Source organism: Trichomycterus rosablanca, chromosome 1 (assembly GCF_030014385.1).
Source record: "Trichomycterus rosablanca isolate fTriRos1 chromosome 1, fTriRos1.hap1, whole genome shotgun sequence".
In the NCBI taxonomy this organism is placed as follows: domain Eukaryota; kingdom Metazoa; phylum Chordata; class Actinopteri; order Siluriformes; family Trichomycteridae; genus Trichomycterus; species Trichomycterus rosablanca.
This window is the reverse complement of record NC_085988.1, coordinates 38,425,503-38,442,627: the sequence shown is the minus strand read 5'-3', so window position 1 is coordinate 38,442,627 and position 17,125 is coordinate 38,425,503. Positions and strand designations below refer to the sequence as shown.

The following is a 17,125-nucleotide window of genomic DNA, read 5'->3' as shown; positions in this document are numbered from 1 at the left end:
AGTCATTGATGCGCTCTTGTTGAAATTTTGGTAGGCCGGCCACTCATGGGAAGGTTCACCACTGTTTTAAGTTTTCTACATGTGTAGATAATGGCTCTCACTGTGGTTCACTTGAGTCCTAGAGCCTTAGCAATGACTTTCTAACAGTTTCCGTACTGATAGATTTTAAGTACTTTGTTTTGCTTGCAAATTTGAATCTCTTTAGAATGTGACTTTGTGTTCTGCTTGTTCGGGTTTTATTTAAGTGATGTTTAACTTTAATAGGTATTAATAGGTAATCATGCCTGGGTGTAGGTGATCAAATTAAACCCAGTTGTCAACTGCATTTGGTTAACTGGATATTTAATTGCTTGGGTGGATTACTTTTTCACATAAAGCCAGGTAGGGCTAAACAGCATTTTCCTTCAATAAATAAAGTCATAAAAAATCATTTTGTGTTTGCTTGGATTATTTTATCTAAAGGTTTGATGATCTTAAACATACGTATTATCTAAAAAGTGCCAAATATGCAAAAATAGAAGAAATTAGAATTGGCGAATACTTTTTTTTCTACAGCACTGTATATTTCTAAGTTTCTTGCTGTTAAAGCTTTACATTGACAGTGTCACAGGGGTGCTCATTTAAGCTTATTGTTTATGGGTTTGAATCTTTAAAGTAGTTACCACAAGAGCTTCTTCGAGATATAGTGTTGCCTAACAAAACAGCATTTGTCTGTCTAATCAAGTTTCTCTTCCCTAATACTGGTCTTTCGTTGGTTTAAGTTGGAAAATGCAGGTTTTGTGATTGATGAAGACCAGCAAAAATTACCTTAACATGAACCTGTTTGCTGGTGTGTTTTATGCTATTTTAATGATTATTATTGACCAGCATTGGTTGTGTTTTTAGGTTTTAACTATTACTATTTGTTGAGGCTTCATGCTGCTTTTTACTGGTCACCGGTCAGCATTTGTTGTTTTTATGCTGTTCTTTTCGTAATACTGACTAGCATTCATTGTCTTTTTAAGCTGGGTAAGCCGTTTTTCTGCTGCTCACTGACTACGTAGTATGTGTTGTGTTTTTATGCTGATTTTTGCTTGGCACAGACCAGCATTTGTTGTGTTTTCATGCTGGTTATGATGTTATTTAGTATTTATATATGTATTTATTTTTTTAATGTGTAACCAAATGTGTATTTATTTTGTTTTTATGCAGATCACACTGTTATTTGCTTGCCAGTGACCAGCATTTGTTGAGTGAGTTTTTGCTCGTCATTGACTAGCATTTGTTGTGTTATGATATTAGCGGATATACTAGCTGTTAAGCACTAGTCTGCCATCTTTGTTTGTGTGAACAGTTAAGATGAAGTGGATTTGAAGAGAACGTTAGACATGTACAAGAGACAGCCCAAAGCTGTTTACTTTTTAGCTTATGATTTATTTGGTTTTACTATTGTATTTTACTACGTTCCTCAAACATGTTCTTAGCTGCTTTTTTAAGTATTAATCAGCGTACCATTTTCAGGTGTTTTCATTAGTTTATTCACTGACTGTATATAAAGTGTATGATTCTTAATCTACGCGTTTTAAATTGTGAACAAAGGCCACAGCAGAAAACAGTAAGTGAACGACAGAGACGCTGATATACAGTATATCCTGCAGTTGTGTACTTAAGCCTCTCATTACATAGATGGTGGAGCTACTTGTTGCTGTGGTCAGGAGGCGGACTCAGGTTCAGACGCAGGCAGGGCTGCAGTGTGTGGGTGGGTGGAGGAAAGCCAGGGGGAGTGTGGGAGTCCCCACGCACACGCCACTTCAGAAGGGCAGGTCAGCAGGCATTTACCTTCCTCTGGCCCCCTGTTTTTTAATCGCAACATTGATTTTTTTTCCCCTAGCGAACGTTTCCCAGCCATTAGCTTTATCGCTGCAGTATTAGACGGTCGGGTGGATGCGAACACGCTGCGCTGCTGATCAGGTATAGTGAGTGAGTAAAACACGGAGAGAGAGACACAGATAAAAGGTCTATACACAAAACAGGGATGGTGGACAATTCCAGTAGCAGCAAGGCACAAACGGTGAGTCCTCTTCCTACAGCCTCAAAAATAGCTACTGTAACATCTTGCTACCGATTTTTGATCCGTACAAACGGTTTCTTTCATAATTGATTAAGTGATTCATGTGTAAATTCTTTTTATTGTTAACCCCTAAACACAGTGAGTGATAATCGTGTACTATTTAATGTCGCCGAAATCCACTTTGTACACGTCACGATTGCTGGAGTTTTGTGTCCTCTCCGGTTTGTTAGGTTACACTTTTGCATGATCTTGTCCCTAGTTTAAAAGAAGCTTTATCTTAAATTTATGTTGTTTTAAATGTATAAGTTTGGGTTATTTTTCACTTCATATAAAACACACCATTCACAGCTTGTAGCTTTCGGCTACGTGGCTGGTGTTTGTGGTGGTTAGCTGTGTGGTCGGTTTGGAAGTGCGCCATACTTTAGATCTACCACCACTATCCAACATGATTTCTGTTTCTGCTTTTAATCAGTTTATAAATAACTCAAATTATCTGCTTTCTCACATTCACAATTACAATTAAGCAAGCTCTTAAATTTTTGTTATAATTACGCGAATAAAGGTAAAATTAATTATTTAAGTTTAGTGTAAAAAGACACGGTGTTTGGCCGGAAATCCGGTCATTCATGGCAAGTAGCCAGTGATCCTGTTCTGAGGACAGCCGTGTGTTAACCAGCCATGCTACTCACAATTGTCACTTTATTTTATTTTATTTTAATGATCTCCTGTCCTAATGAAATAAACCTGAAATCTTTATAACTTTGCAAATGTAGTTTTAAAAAGCAGAATTCTTTTCAGATTTGTGCAGGTCAGGGTTTCAAATAAGCAAAACTACATTTTCCAACTTAAACTGAGAATTCCCCTCTTAATTCTTAATAAAATAAAATAAAAGCCCTAGCAAACGACAAAGGATCACAATATTTCATACATTACTTCCAATAGTTCCATTAATATGATCGCAGTTATTAAAGTTGCACTAATCATCTTTTTTATTCTAATATTTTTATTGTTTAATTACCGTTTGCTAAATTTACAAGGAACACAATTTTTTAGTTGCAAGCTAAACAATATTTGGACAAAATGATTTCGTGCTAACATTCAAAGACATCCTGGTAAAGATTAAATTGTTGTCTTTAAAAGTGGTGGAATGGATAAATGTATGGAGTACAGGAATACAGTAATGTGTCTTTTAGATGTAGTTAAGACTAGATCTAGTAATTAAGCCTGTAAGTCTAGTTGTGGTGCCATCACACTTATAGCTAGCTGTGTGGAAGAAACATATGGAATACAGTAATTAATTAAAAGACCTAATGCCATAGCAGCCTTTTCAAATTAGTTTGTAAAACCTTAGGTTTAAATTAAACATATTTAAAATTCATTTTACAGAATAGTATACACTGAATGGTTTTGCCATTCTGGTTTAATTCTGTGTTTTGTGAGTTTTTGAGTGAAAATAATGTAACTCTACTTTTATAATATACAACCTTCTGCACACACAAAGTATGTTTATTTGCTGAATATAACTCTGGGGCCATAAAATGTGGGCTATGGATAAAGCACAATTTGCAGTCTGTGTGGTGTCCTTATATTGGTAGCCAAACTTATAATCTTGTTTCTAATAGTAGGGAGTAAGGAGCTATTATGGGATTTACCCCAATCTGATTACTCCCTGGAAAATAACATCACGTCTTCTGTGTTTAGATCATCTCTGAGCTACTGAATTGACTGCTTTCACGTTAAAGAACTTGAAATTTACAAGGCAGAGCAGAACCTTATTTTACTGCCATTCTAATTAACATTGATATGTCTTGTTGTCAACTAGTAACTTGTTTAATTTTCACTTCTTCTAACTGTTAAATAATTTAGTTTTACTTTATATATTTATCTTAAATGTTAAGGGCTTTTTCCCCTCTTACTGTGAACATAATTTTAAGTGATAGTACAGGTCTATGCCTTTGTTTGGTGTAATGTTCTTGCCAAGAGTTTTGTGGTTTGTGTGAGGATGTTCATGTCAGATAAGTATCGCTTTCGGCCAATACACAGCTTTAATATGAGAAACAGGATCTGGGTAGCAGTAATATTTTTGCCCACAAATACAGTTTTTAAAACTTTAATGTATAATAAATAATAGGCCCAATTCTGGAACTAAACAGAAGTCAGAAATAAAACAACCTTAGGTTTAGCTACATTTTAAATAACAATATGTCTCTTTGTGTCTTTAGCCCATCTTAACTCAGGATAGTGGCCTGGCAGGACCATTTTCTCAGGCACCGCTTGGTAGTGTGGCTGGTGTTAAACTCGAAGCTGTTATGGAGCAGCTTCAGAGGCAACAACAAGCTAAATTGGACATGGAGCGAAAGGAGCGACACCTCAGTGATGCCCACATCTTGTATGCTCAGCAGATTGCTGCTCAACATGCTATCATGGCCTCTGCCCGGGCCCAGGGAATGCAGTTAAATCCAGAATACTTTAAAGCTTTACGAGAACAAGCATCAAAGTTGAGTCAAGTGCCTCAGAGCAGCAGGGTTTCCACCCAAAGCAGCGTGGAGTCAGCGCATGACGATGAAGACGATGAGGATGTTGACAGAGGAACAGCTTCTGCAGAAGAAGACGACGATGATGATGACATGGATGATGAAGGCAGTGAGGACAATGAAAGCATGGGTTTGGAGTTTCTCAGAAAGCAAAGTTTGGCTCTTCAGCAGCAAGGTGTCGGAATTGCTCCTTACCCTTACCCCGTCTATGCTGTCTCTCCATCGGCTGCGAAAAAACGAGCTCTGTCACCTCCACCGAAAATAAAGGACGAACCAATGGACAGCCCATCTCCAACTGAGCAGCACTCGTTAAATACCCCAAATGGTATGGGTGACTGGAGCTTTGATGAATCAATCAAACAGGTTAGTTAATATCTGCTTCTTTTTAATGGCAAAAACTGTTGCCAAGAATGTCTTAAAGGGGTGTTCAGTCCAAGTTGAATTTATAGTTCTAATTTGTATTTTATAGTTTTTTCCCCAAACTATTCCTTTGCCCTGTAGTTCCTTCTGTGCTGTGCAAAGCCTTTTCCTGCTGTTTGAGTTTTGACAGCCTTTAAGAAGTTTGCCTTGACCTTTTTTGTCTTTAAATATGTTGAAAGTGTGGCTTTTTTGGCAGTCTGCCCAGCAGGCCAGGAATTTCATTCATTCTTTTCCCACCTTCTCACTTTCCTCTGTTCTTCCTGGCCAGCGGTGTGTTCTTGGAACATACACTTGGCAGTGCACTGCTGTCTTGGCTTCTGTCCAGACAGACATGCTGCCAGTGTTGTCAGACAGCTGGCGGAGGTGTTGCAGATGCGTGCCTCCACTACAGGAGACCAACCACAATGCTTTGCACATTGTAACCTGAGTATTGCACTACGGTTTTAATTGTAGATTTGAGATTTTTAAGCGTATTGCAGTTGTAAAAGTGGACTTTTCCACACAGCTGTTGCCTGATTAATATTTTAGGTACATTAGTAGATGTAAACCTTTCAGTATAAGTGACTATGTTGTAGTGTGTAGGCTACAAAGTAAATGTGTTTAATTTACATACACAATTGTAATTGGCATTTTTTTTTTTTATTTAAATCATTCACTGGACTAAAAATATTTAGTAACATTCAGAAATTTCTGTGAGTATAAACTACATATAAATATAGATAGATAGATAGATAGATAGATAGATAGATAGATAGATAGATAGATAGATAGATAGATAGATAGATAGATAGATATGTATATTTTATTGCTCAGTTTTCTTTACTGCTGTATTATCCTGCTCTTCATGGCCAGCACAAAACTGTAACATTGTTAAACTTTGCATGCAATATGTTTAAACACAGATTTATAAGCTTTGTCTTTCCTATTTAAGTGTAAAGCTCTAACATATTTTATTCCTTTCAGGTCTTTAATATTCGACAGCAAATAAGTTCATAGCAAGCATAAAGCTATAAAGCTGCTATGGCAGGCCCCATGCCGGGCAGTACTGTGAAGTTTTGGTCACTCCCATGTCGCTATATATTTATAGCATAATGGTGGGTGTGGGCAATTTCATTTCCTGTGTTCCCTTTATATCTTGCCAGCTAATTGTTGGTTTTATTACTGGAGCCTGAGATGTTAAGATTCATTTCTTATACCTCGAGATGCATTTCACATTACTGTATGTAATGTAAACTAGAAAAGCAAATGTAGTAAACATGATGGCTGTTGTAATGGTTTCTTCTTCCAGTTTCCAGACTGATTTTTGAGATAGTAATAGACAGTATAGAAACAAATCTTGTCACACATTAAACATAAGATTAAATAATACTGACTTGGTGTAATACTAAGACAATCATCGCTTGGTCACTGTTTTTAAAGTAATCGTTATTAAACTTAAAGATACAGTTTTAGCCTATTTTGTCAAGCACATTTTTATTGTATTTTTATTTTAAAGTATACATTTTATGTTTAAAACCTGTTGGCTGACTGTTAAATTATTATTAGTAGATCAACAAACATACATTTAAAAATGAATGTCTGGCATATGATGTTAAAAGAGCCATTAACATTTGTATAAACGTAAACTTTGTGGTAATGTAACATGTAAGGAAGAGGTGTAGGAGCTACCTTAATCATACATGCCTAAAAGAAGTCTGGCCATGTGGTTTGGCTCTGCCATGGTGAGAGGAATTTATAGATACCTGCAAATTTGCCTGGCCTCCCTTCCGATCTCTTTTTTTGCTGGCTTTTATCTTGGCTTTTTATGTCTCCTCTTTAGTATTTAATGATGCTCTTTGGTGGTAACAGTATCAGATTGCACTGTGTGGGGGGAGAGCACAGGACCGGTTTGATGGCACCGACACAAAAGACAACAGATGCCACAAATGGCGTTTTTAAATAAGGGTGGGGGTTGCCGTTTTGAAGCTTTTCACACTTAAAAGCACAAGCCTTTGTCAATCAGTAAACACCTACACATTCTCTAAGCCCCTGGCAATGTTTACACATAATCTTAGTCAATTACTGAATTAATTGGCAGCGCATAGATAGAAGTTACAACCTGTTTGTAGGCTTTGTGGGGGGGGAAATTACTGATTAACTTGGTCACGTGTTGGCTCAGGGACTAGTCTTTAAGAAATCACGAGATCTATATGAAGCAATATATGAAGAGTTGTGTAATAACATTCTTGTGTTAGATTGAAACTCCTCGATTTTCAGACAAGTTTTAAGAGTGGAGAACTGCTGCAGCTGCAAATTCTTGTGCTTGTGGCACATGAGAAATGCAGACTGATGTTTTCTGCCTTTTTAGAGACATACTGGTTGTAAGCTCTTTTTCCAATAGTACGATGCCCTCCTGTTATCCCTTAGCCTGATAATCTAGTATGATTAATGGTGGTTTAATCAGGCTTAGTGGACACTGGGTTACCTGTGTGCTGAATTATTGTCTGAACAATGTAATCTGACTCTGTGTTGAAGTTTTCTGTTTAAAGTAGGTAAAGTCAAGTTTTTACTTACAAGCTATCCATTGTATTTATCCTTTTTTCACAGTAGTTTCATGCTTGCACTAAGTAGCATGTATTAATAGGCACCAGAACAAATTGAGGTCGACCTCTGCTTGCAGAATGGCCAAGACTTGCTGGAACTGAAAGATTAGTGGCAGAATTACCACTTATTGGATTTGCCTTAAATTTGTGAGTGGGAAAACCTGGCTATGTGTTTTGGGGCCTCAACAAAGTGTGTGGGGGGTGGACGACATGTAGCAGCAAATGCAGCAGCTATGTCTGTGTTAATCTTCAGGAAGTAGTATGCTTATCTTATTTTTCTTAATTAGAAAATATCTATGTTACATGTGTTTAAGTATACTTTATACTTTCTATACCTTAAATATATGTTTTAAGTATACTTATGCTAGAGTTAAGGTTGAGTTCCGTTTTAAGCTCAAGTAAAGAAAATGAGTCATCTTGTTTAGTGCAGTTAGCAAGTTAATCTGGATTTAGCATTAGCAAATTAGCTAATGCCAGATCTTTTTGGCCATGCCAATTATGTAAATGCAATTTATTTTTCCAAAGTCAATTTGTGTAAAGAGGTGTAATAAATCTCATGTGTACACAGTTTAAAATATTGGACTTTGAGCATAATCTACACTCCAACGTGTTTAGGCAATTTGCTAGCGAGTTAGCATTCACTTTGCACTCGGCTGTTTATTTGTGACAACTTTTAATGAAATGTATAGCATTTGGGCATTATTGTGGTATTACAAAATTAACTTTCTTTTTACCTAGCTAAGGTTAGTTTTAGTAAAAAAAAGAAAGGATTTAATTTTGTCACTTCATTTGTTCAATAATGATGTTTAAAGCGAATTGGACTGACATAGCTTGGAAAAGCAGATGTTAAACTATTGCTTATGCTTCCTTTGGGAGTTATAAGGCTAATACATTTTGACTTTTTTGATTTCTTTAAAAACAGCTTTCCTCTGGAAGTTTTATTTAGCTGTCTGACCAGTAAATCAGTCAGCACATTGGACAGGCTAAAACATTAGAACCAAAATATTAATCTATAATAATTTTTATTAGCTTAAATTTGAGATTTCTCCCTCACAGATGTTTTATTGTAAACCTAATCAATTTGTGCTGTTGCCATGTTTAATGACGGTTGCTCTTGCTGGATGAAATATTGGAAATTGATGGATGGAAGGTTTGTTGGGCCTAAGATGGCGCTGAGATTGCTGTTGCTATAGTACCCTGTGAATGTCCTAAGATGGTCTACTTCAATATTTATTTCAACAATTCTGAGGACGGTGTGACTGCTTTGCAGGATTTTGAATTCCTTTTCCTGGGTCAGAGAGCAATCACGTTTGACAAAAACTGTTAAATTATTTAATTGTCACCATGGCAACAGATCAATTCTGTGCCTGTAGCATAAGCCAGCTGCTACCAATTATTTCTTATTATTTTGATGTGTGCTGTATAGTAAAACGCTTTGCCTTGTAAATGATCAATTAACTAAAGGTCTGGCATATTGACTTGCTATAAATAGAGCTTCTTTGTGTTTCGTATTACATTTAATTGTATATTTTTGTGTATATGTTTTGTTGGTATGGTTTATTTTGCTTTTAGATTTTATATTATAGCGAGATGTAGTCATATGTAAAATAATTTAAAAGCCTTTTTCTCTTCTCTGTAGTTTAGCAGGATTGAAATGTATCTTTGTGGAACTCTCTTGGGTCCTGTGAATGCTGTTGTCAATATAAAGTGAGGCCATCTGTGAGATTGATCAGAACCTGTTCGGTATCTGGCTTGGGGATTGTTTTATAAACCGGGCTAAAAACAATGTGTTCAAATATTTCGGCAGGAACTATTTGATAGTAAAAAAATGTTAACGTTTTGAAACGACTAATGTGAGCTATGGGAGGGGTTTAATGTCTGTGTCTGGCTTGCTAAGACCCACCCAAAGAAAAAATTCCATGAGGAATTAGTAGAAGAACCTCTTAAAACCTGTCCATGAACAATGAATAGAGGGTGTGGCATGCTCCAGTAACAGAAGTAGTAATGGACGGGGGGGTGGTAATCGAGCAGAAAGGTAGAGAGGGATAAGAAAGGGGGGCTGATTTATTTCCCTGTCCATTTCCTTCACCTTTTAGCTCTTCTAGAATGTCTGACCCCCAAACCTCTTTACACTCATTGCCTGTCCTGACCTGAGGTGGTTGTCATCCCAAAAGGTTTAAGATCCTCACACCTGTGTGACAAGTCAAATAAAACTTCTTCTGCAAGAAAAGTTTTCCACCGCTGAAAATGGTTGAGTTGGAAAACCAAACATCAACAAGAGCTGTGATCCTTAACAAGGGTAATAAAAATAGTAAAATCCCCCCAGTTGGAATGTGAAGTATGTTCTCAGACTCTTTACTACCTGTGAACCAATGTGTTGCAGTAACATTGGTGCTTAGTTTTTCTTTCACATGAAATGAAAAACTACATGAACTGTTTTTACATGAAATGTTCAAGCTGATGTGCTACACACTAAAGCATGATTTTCTAAAAATGAGTGGGTTAACAAAAACAAGTAAACGGCAGGAAGGTTTTTTTTTTTTTTTTGCATTAAGGACTGCTGGTGATCACATTACATAAAGACATGCTGTAAACTGGCCTGGTCAGGTCTGTTTATGCTATAAGTGATCACGTTTTGCAAAACCAAATAACTAAGATTTATTGTAGAGCTTTCAGTTGGTTAGGTTATATAAATACAGGAATGTCGTCTTAAAACTTACCGTGTTACATACCATCTTCCATACTGTCATAAAACTTGCTGTTCTTGAAACCTGTTTTAATAGCTTTGTGTTTAAACATGAATTACCTTGCCTCATTTTTCTCAAAACAAGACAACAGTTGAGTAAGTTAAGTAACAGCTAGTAATTTGAATGTATTTTCACACTTTTTGTAACAGCAACAATTTAGCTGCACTTATTTTTCCCGTAAAGACTAAAATTGGAGGGCAACATAAGTATAAGATCATCATAAATGGCATATTAGTTGGTTAAACTCTTTGTTGATTTTAACAGTGTTGCCTAATATTGTAGTAAAATATGCTTTAATAGATTAAAAAAAACAAGTATAAAACTACAGAGGGTCTAGGATTATGTGGTACAATTAGAAGATTTTTAATACCCCATACTAACACATGCAAAATATGTAGCTTGATAGGTATAATACACAAGCATTTCTGAAAAAAGAAATCTGAAATCTGCATTTTGGGTTCTTCAGTTAAATTAAGACACTGTTTGTGGTTTTGCTTGAAACTCGACATACTGTAGTCATTCAACACAGTTTCATCTCTGCCATATGCAAATATCCTCCTAAGTTTTAGCCCACTGTTACATTTGCACTTGTTAAGAAAACAAATCTGTTTGTGAAATTTTGTTTCTCAATTGCTGGGGAAGTATTACAGCTGGGTGTTGGTTTCTGTAGGACTCTGCAGTCTTTTTTGAAGTATCTTATTGACCAATTGTCTTTCCTACTAAAAACAGTGAGAGATATAATTTATTTTAACCAATAACTGACCGTCATTAGCATCCCACATGCTTTATTAATTAATAAACAGTGTAGTGAACAGTTCATAACAAGCTGTAATTAAACATGTTGGACATGAATTAAGATCTATAAAGTAAATTAGTGTAGATGTCACTGGTTGCTAAGCTATGTGTGTGTGTGTGTGGTAGTGTGTATATGTGTGTATATATATATATATATATACAGGGGTTGGACAAAATAACTGAAACACCTGGTTTTAGACCACAATAATTTATTAGTATGGTGTAGGGCCTCCTTTTGCGGCCAATACAGCGTCAATTCGTCTTGGAAATGACATATACAAGTCCTGCACAGTGGTCAAAGGGATTTTAAGCCATTCTTCTTGCAGGATAGTGGCCAGGTCACTACGTGATGCTGGTGGAGGAAAACGTTTCCTGACTCGCTTCTCCGAAACACCCCAAAGTGGCTCAATAATATTTAGATCTGGTGACTGTGCAGGCCATGGGAGATGTTCAACTTCACTTTCATGTTCATCAAACCAATCTTTCACCAGTCTTGCTGTGTGTATTGGTGCATTGTCATCCTGATACACGGCACCGCCATTGGATGCACATGGTCCTCCAGAATGGTTCGGTAGTCCTTGGCAGTGACGCGCCCATCTAGCACAAGTATTGGGCCAAGGGAATGCCATGATATGGCAGCCCAAACCATCACTGATCCACCCCCATGCTTCACTCTGGGCATGCAACAGTCTGGGTGGTACGCTTCTTTGGGGCTTCTCCACACCGTAACTCTCCCGGATGTGGGGAAAACAGTAAAGGTGGACTCATCAGAGAACAATACATGTTTCACCTTGTCCACAGCCCAAGATTTGCGCTCCTTGCACCATTGAAACCGACGTTTGGCATTGGCACGAGTGACCAAAGGTTTGGCTATAGCAGCCCGGCCGTGTATATTGACCCTGTGGAGCTCCCGACGGACAGTTCTGGTGGAAACAGGAGAGTTGAGGTGCACATTTAATTCTGCCGTGGTTTTATGTTTTTTGGATACAATCCGGGTTAGCGCCCGAACATCCCTTTCAGACAGCTTCCTCTTGCGTCCACAGTTAATCCTGTTGGATGTGGTTTGTCCTTCTTGGTGGCATGCTGACATTACCCTGGATACCGTGGCTCTTGATACATCACAAAGACTTGCTGTCTTGGTCACCGATGCGCCAGCAAGACGTGCACCAACAATTTGTCCTCTTTTGAACTCTGGTATGTCACCCATAATGTTGTGTGCATTGCAATATTTTGAGCAAAACTGTGCTCTTACCCTGCTAATTGAACCTTCACACTCTGCTCTTACTGGTGCAATGTGCAATTAATGAAGATTGGCCACCAGACTGGTCCAATTTAACCATGAAATCTCCCACACTAAAATGACAGGTGTTTCAGTTATTTTGTCCAACCCCTGTATATACTGTATATGTGTGTGTATATGTGTATATATATATATATACAGGGGTTGGACAAAATAACTGAAACACCTGGTTTTAGACCACAATAATTTATTAGTATGGTGTAGGACCTCCTTTTGCGGCCAGTACAGCGTCAATTCGTCTTGGAAATGACATATACAAGTCCTGCACAGTGGTCAGAGGGATTTTAAGCCATTCTTCTTGCAGGATAGTGGCCAGGTCACTACGTGATGCTGGTGGAGGAAAACGTTTCCTGACTCGCTTCTCCGAAACACCCCAAAGTGGCTCAATAATATTTAGATCTGGTGACTGTGCAGGCCATGGGAGATGTTCAACTTCACTTTCATGTTCATCAAACCAATCTTTCACCAGTCTTGCTGTGTGTATTGGTGCATTGTCATCCTGATACACGGTACCGCCATTGGATGCACATGGTCCTCCAGAATGGTTCGGTAGTCCTTGGCAGTGACGCGCCCATCTAGCACAAGTATTGGGCCAAGGGAATGCCATGATATGGCAGCCCAAACCATCACTGATCCACCCCCATGCTTCACTCTGGGCATGCAACAGTCTGGGTGGTACGCTTCTTTGGGGCTTCTCCACACCGTAACTCTCCTGGATGTGGGGAAAACAGTAAAGGTGGACTCATCAGAGAACAATACATGTTTCACATTGTCCACAGCCCAAGATTTGCGCTCCTTGCACCATTGAAACCGACGTTTGGCATTGGCACGAGTGACCAAAGGTTTGGCTATAGCAGCCCGGCCGTGTATATTGACCCTGTGGAGCTCCCGACGGACAGTTCTGGTGGAAACAGGAGAGTTGAGGTGCACATTTAATTCTGCCGTGATTTGGGCAGCCGTGGTTTTATGTTTTTTGGATACAATCCGGGTTAGCGCCCGAACATCCCTTTCAGACAGCTTCCTCTTGCGTCCACAGTTAATCCTGTTGGATGTGGTTTGTCCTTCTTGGTGGTATGCTGACGTTACCCTGGATACCGTGGCTCTTGATACATCACAAAGACTTGCTGTCTTGGTCACAGATGCGCCAGCAAGACGTGCACCAACAATTTGTCCTCTTTTGAACTCTGGTATGTCACCCATAATGTTGTGTGCATTGCAATATTTTGAGCAAAACTGTGCTCTTACCCTGCTAATTGAACCTTCACACTCTGCTCTTACTGGTGCAATGTGCAATTAATGAAGATTGGCCACCAGACTGGTCCAATTTAGCCATGAAACCTCCCACACTGAAATGACAGGTGTTTCAGTTATTTTGTCCAACCCCTGTATATTTATATATATATATATCTATATATATATATTATATATATATATATATATATATATATATATATACACACATACACTATATACTGTATTTAGTATATATCAACAAAAGCCACCTTTTGCAGCAATTACAGCCTGGCAGACCTTAGGCATTCTAGCTGTCAATTTTCGAGGTAATCTGATGTGATTTCACCCCATACTTCCTGGTGCATCTCCCATGACATGGATTGGCTTGATGCAGTCTTCCTCCGTACCATACAGTCCAGCTGCTCCCACAACAGCTCAATAGGGTTCAGATCCGGAGACTGTGCTGGCCACTCCATTACAGTCAAAATTCTGGCTGACTTCTTATTTCTTAAATATTGCTGACACATTTTGGAGGTGTGTTTGGGGTAATTATCCTGTTGTAGGATGAAATTGGCCCCAATCAAGTGCTGTCCACAGGGTATGGCATGGCGTTGCAATGTCTTGTGGTAGCCTTCCTTCTTCAAAATCCCATTCACTCTATATAAATCTCCTATTTTACCACCTTCAAAGCATCCCCAGACCATCACGCTGCCTCCACCATGCTTGACAGCTGGCATTAAGCATTGGTCTTGCATCTTTTCATTGTTCCTGTGCCTCACAAATGTTATTCTGTTTGATCCAAAGACCTCAAACTTGGACTCATCTGTCCACAACACCTTCTTCCAATCTTCCAGTGTCCAATGTCTTTTCTCTTTGGCCCATCGCAGTCTTTTCTTTTTATTGGCCAGTGTAAGGTATGGCTTTTTCTTGCCAATTCTGCCATGAAGTCCAGCATCCTGAAGTCACCTCTTCACCGTTGATGCTGACACTGGTGTTTGACGGGCTCCATTTAGTGCAGCTGTCAGTTGACAACCTGTGAGGCGTCTTTGTCTCAAACTGCACAGTCTAAGACGTTTATTTTCTTGTACAGTTGTGCATCGGGGCCTCCCACTCTTTTTTCTGTCCTTATTAGAGCCAGTTTGTGCTACTCTCTGAAGGGAATAGTTAACAGCATGGTAAGATATTTTAAGTTTCTTTGCAATATCTCGCATTGAGTAGCCTTCCATTCTTAACACAACAATAGACTGACGAGTCTCTAAAGAAAATTGTTTCTTTCTGGCCATTTTGAGCCAGTAAGCAAGCCAACAACTGCTGATGCTTCAGATACTAAGTTAACCTAGAATGTTGTGCTCCCTTTTATGCTCCCTTATTAGTATAAAGTTTTTCAGCTGTGCAACAAAATTAAAAAAGGCTTTCCTAACAATCAATTAGCCTAATAACATTCTTAACTTGGATTGGCAGCCAAACCAGGAGATTGAGGCAGAGGACTAAGAATGGCTGATAATAGGACTATATGCAAAATAGGCCTCTATACAAAAATAGGCTTTAATGCAAACATTTTCATTCTTTTTTTTAAAATTTTTTTTACCCCTTTTTCTCCCCTTCTAGCGCATCCAATTGTTCAATTAGCATTGTGCTTCCTCTCTGTCTATGCCGAACCCTGCCCTGACGGAGGTGATTGAAGCTAACCCGTATCCCCTCCGAAACACGAGCAGCAGCCAGATGCATCTTTGCCACCCACACATTGACGAGTTTGGCGCCACCTAGCGTTGCATGCGGAGAGACACACCCTAAGGGCACCCTCTCCCATCTCTGTGTATGCGCCTCCAATCAGCCGGCAGAGAACGCAATCGCATTCTGACAGAGAGAGACCCACATCCGGTTCCCTGTCCCACCCCCCACATGAGCAACCGGCCAATCGTTGCTCATATAGCCACTCGGCTTCGAACCGGTAAAGCAAGGCTGGATTCGATACCACGCTCTCAGAATCCAGCCCTGGTTGCAGCGCGTTTCTTTTTACCGCTGCGCCACCTGAGCGGCAACATTTTCATTCTTCAAAAATCATCTGATACATTTAAAATAATTGTGTAATGGACTAAATTGTTTGTGAATTGCATGAAAATGTGTTTTTCTTTGGAAAAGAGGGAAATTTGCAAGTGATCCCAAATTTTTGAGTGGTAGTGTGTATATATATATATAAAAATGTGTGTGTGTGTACATACACACACACCCACACACTATATTCATTCATTCCCAGAACATATTTACTGTCTGCACTCCACCCCACACAGTTTATTGACACTTGGTAACATAAGGTGTTTGTCCTAACTCCCAGAGTAATTATCTGACAGGGTCACAGTTGGGCTATGCAGTTTCTATTGAATTAATATGGGGGAGGGGGCTTCATTTCCTCTTTCTGACCCAGCTGGTCATCTGGTTCCTCCTTTTGGCTAATTTCCTCCATTACCATCAGTCTTTTTTTAATATAATTAGTAATGCTTAAGCCTGATAACAGATTGCACAGTTTATAAATCTCCTGAGTGTAACATAATACTGTGTTGTGTGCACAACCAATTGCCCTGTCATATTTATAAAATGTTTAGTGTCTTAGCTTTACAGGGCTAAATTGTAGGAATGCACTGATCCCATTTTAAATCGAGTTCTAATATTAAAGTCCTAAAGTTTTTGCCAATGCGGTTGTTAATCCAATACTCTAATAACAAAGGGGACTCAAAGGTAGGAGGCTATGCAAAACATCCAAGATGTGATAGTGCCATGTGGTACTGAGTTTATGCTAATATGTTGTCAAACATGTTCACAATTTGCCTATTTTGACCCTATGCTGATCAGACATGTTGGGTCAGTGTCAGCCCCAATACAGCTCCTCATTATTAGATCGGAACAGCCCTAATAAACTGTCGTCTCTAAACAGTTGTGTTTCTAGGGTTTCAGTTTTTTGCCTTTCAGATCTTCATGAATGGAATGGACACTTTTCTATAGTATACATGTTTACACACATCTGTCTTTTCCACACACAAGCTCACATCACAATAGCACACAGTATACCCGCCATTCACAGTTGTTCCCCTGCTGAGTGGCTCCACTCCTGTGGGCCCAGCTGGTGTGTGTTTGCTATAAACTCTGTAGATCTTATTCTCTCCCCAGCTGTGATTCACTTAGCATATTAAAGAGGGGGATGGGGGAAAGATCCTGTAAAACTGCTTTATTACCTTTTTGTCTTGTCCTTTTTAAGGTTGCGCAGGGGCGCAATCTGGATAGTCTGTAATCAAGCAAAGCGTATGTGTGCTGTGGAACTCTTAGTTTATAAGTGCTTTATTGGCTCCACCAAGAATGCCACTGATGGGAAGCACTTTAAGAAATGGACAAGAAGGCCTGTAATCAACATTCTTGAAAGCTGTTTAGAACGGGAAAAATGTCAATTGTCTTTGCATGTTTCTGGTTCT

At 38.8% G+C, this 17,125-nt stretch overlaps 1 protein-coding gene across 2 annotated transcripts in view; it reads left to right on the top strand.

Moving 5' to 3' along the window:
• Positions 1 to 1,191: 1,191 nt before the first annotated feature.
• Positions 1,192 to 17,125, top strand: part of arid3b (AT-rich interactive domain 3B) — a 30,356-nt gene continuing 14,422 nt past the window's right edge. The window contains exons 1-3 of one of the 2 annotated variants that reach the window (XM_062992612.1): positions 1,192 to 1,232; positions 1,871 to 2,050; positions 4,273 to 4,947. In XM_062992612.1, the coding sequence (XP_062848682.1) occupies positions 2,015 to 2,050; positions 4,273 to 4,947 (711 nt within the window). In that variant the 5' untranslated portion in view covers positions 1,192 to 1,232; positions 1,871 to 2,014. Of the gene's footprint in view, positions 1,233 to 1,752; positions 2,051 to 4,272; positions 4,948 to 17,125 lie in introns of those variants that run through there. The other variant, XM_062992603.1, reaches the window with a different exon arrangement.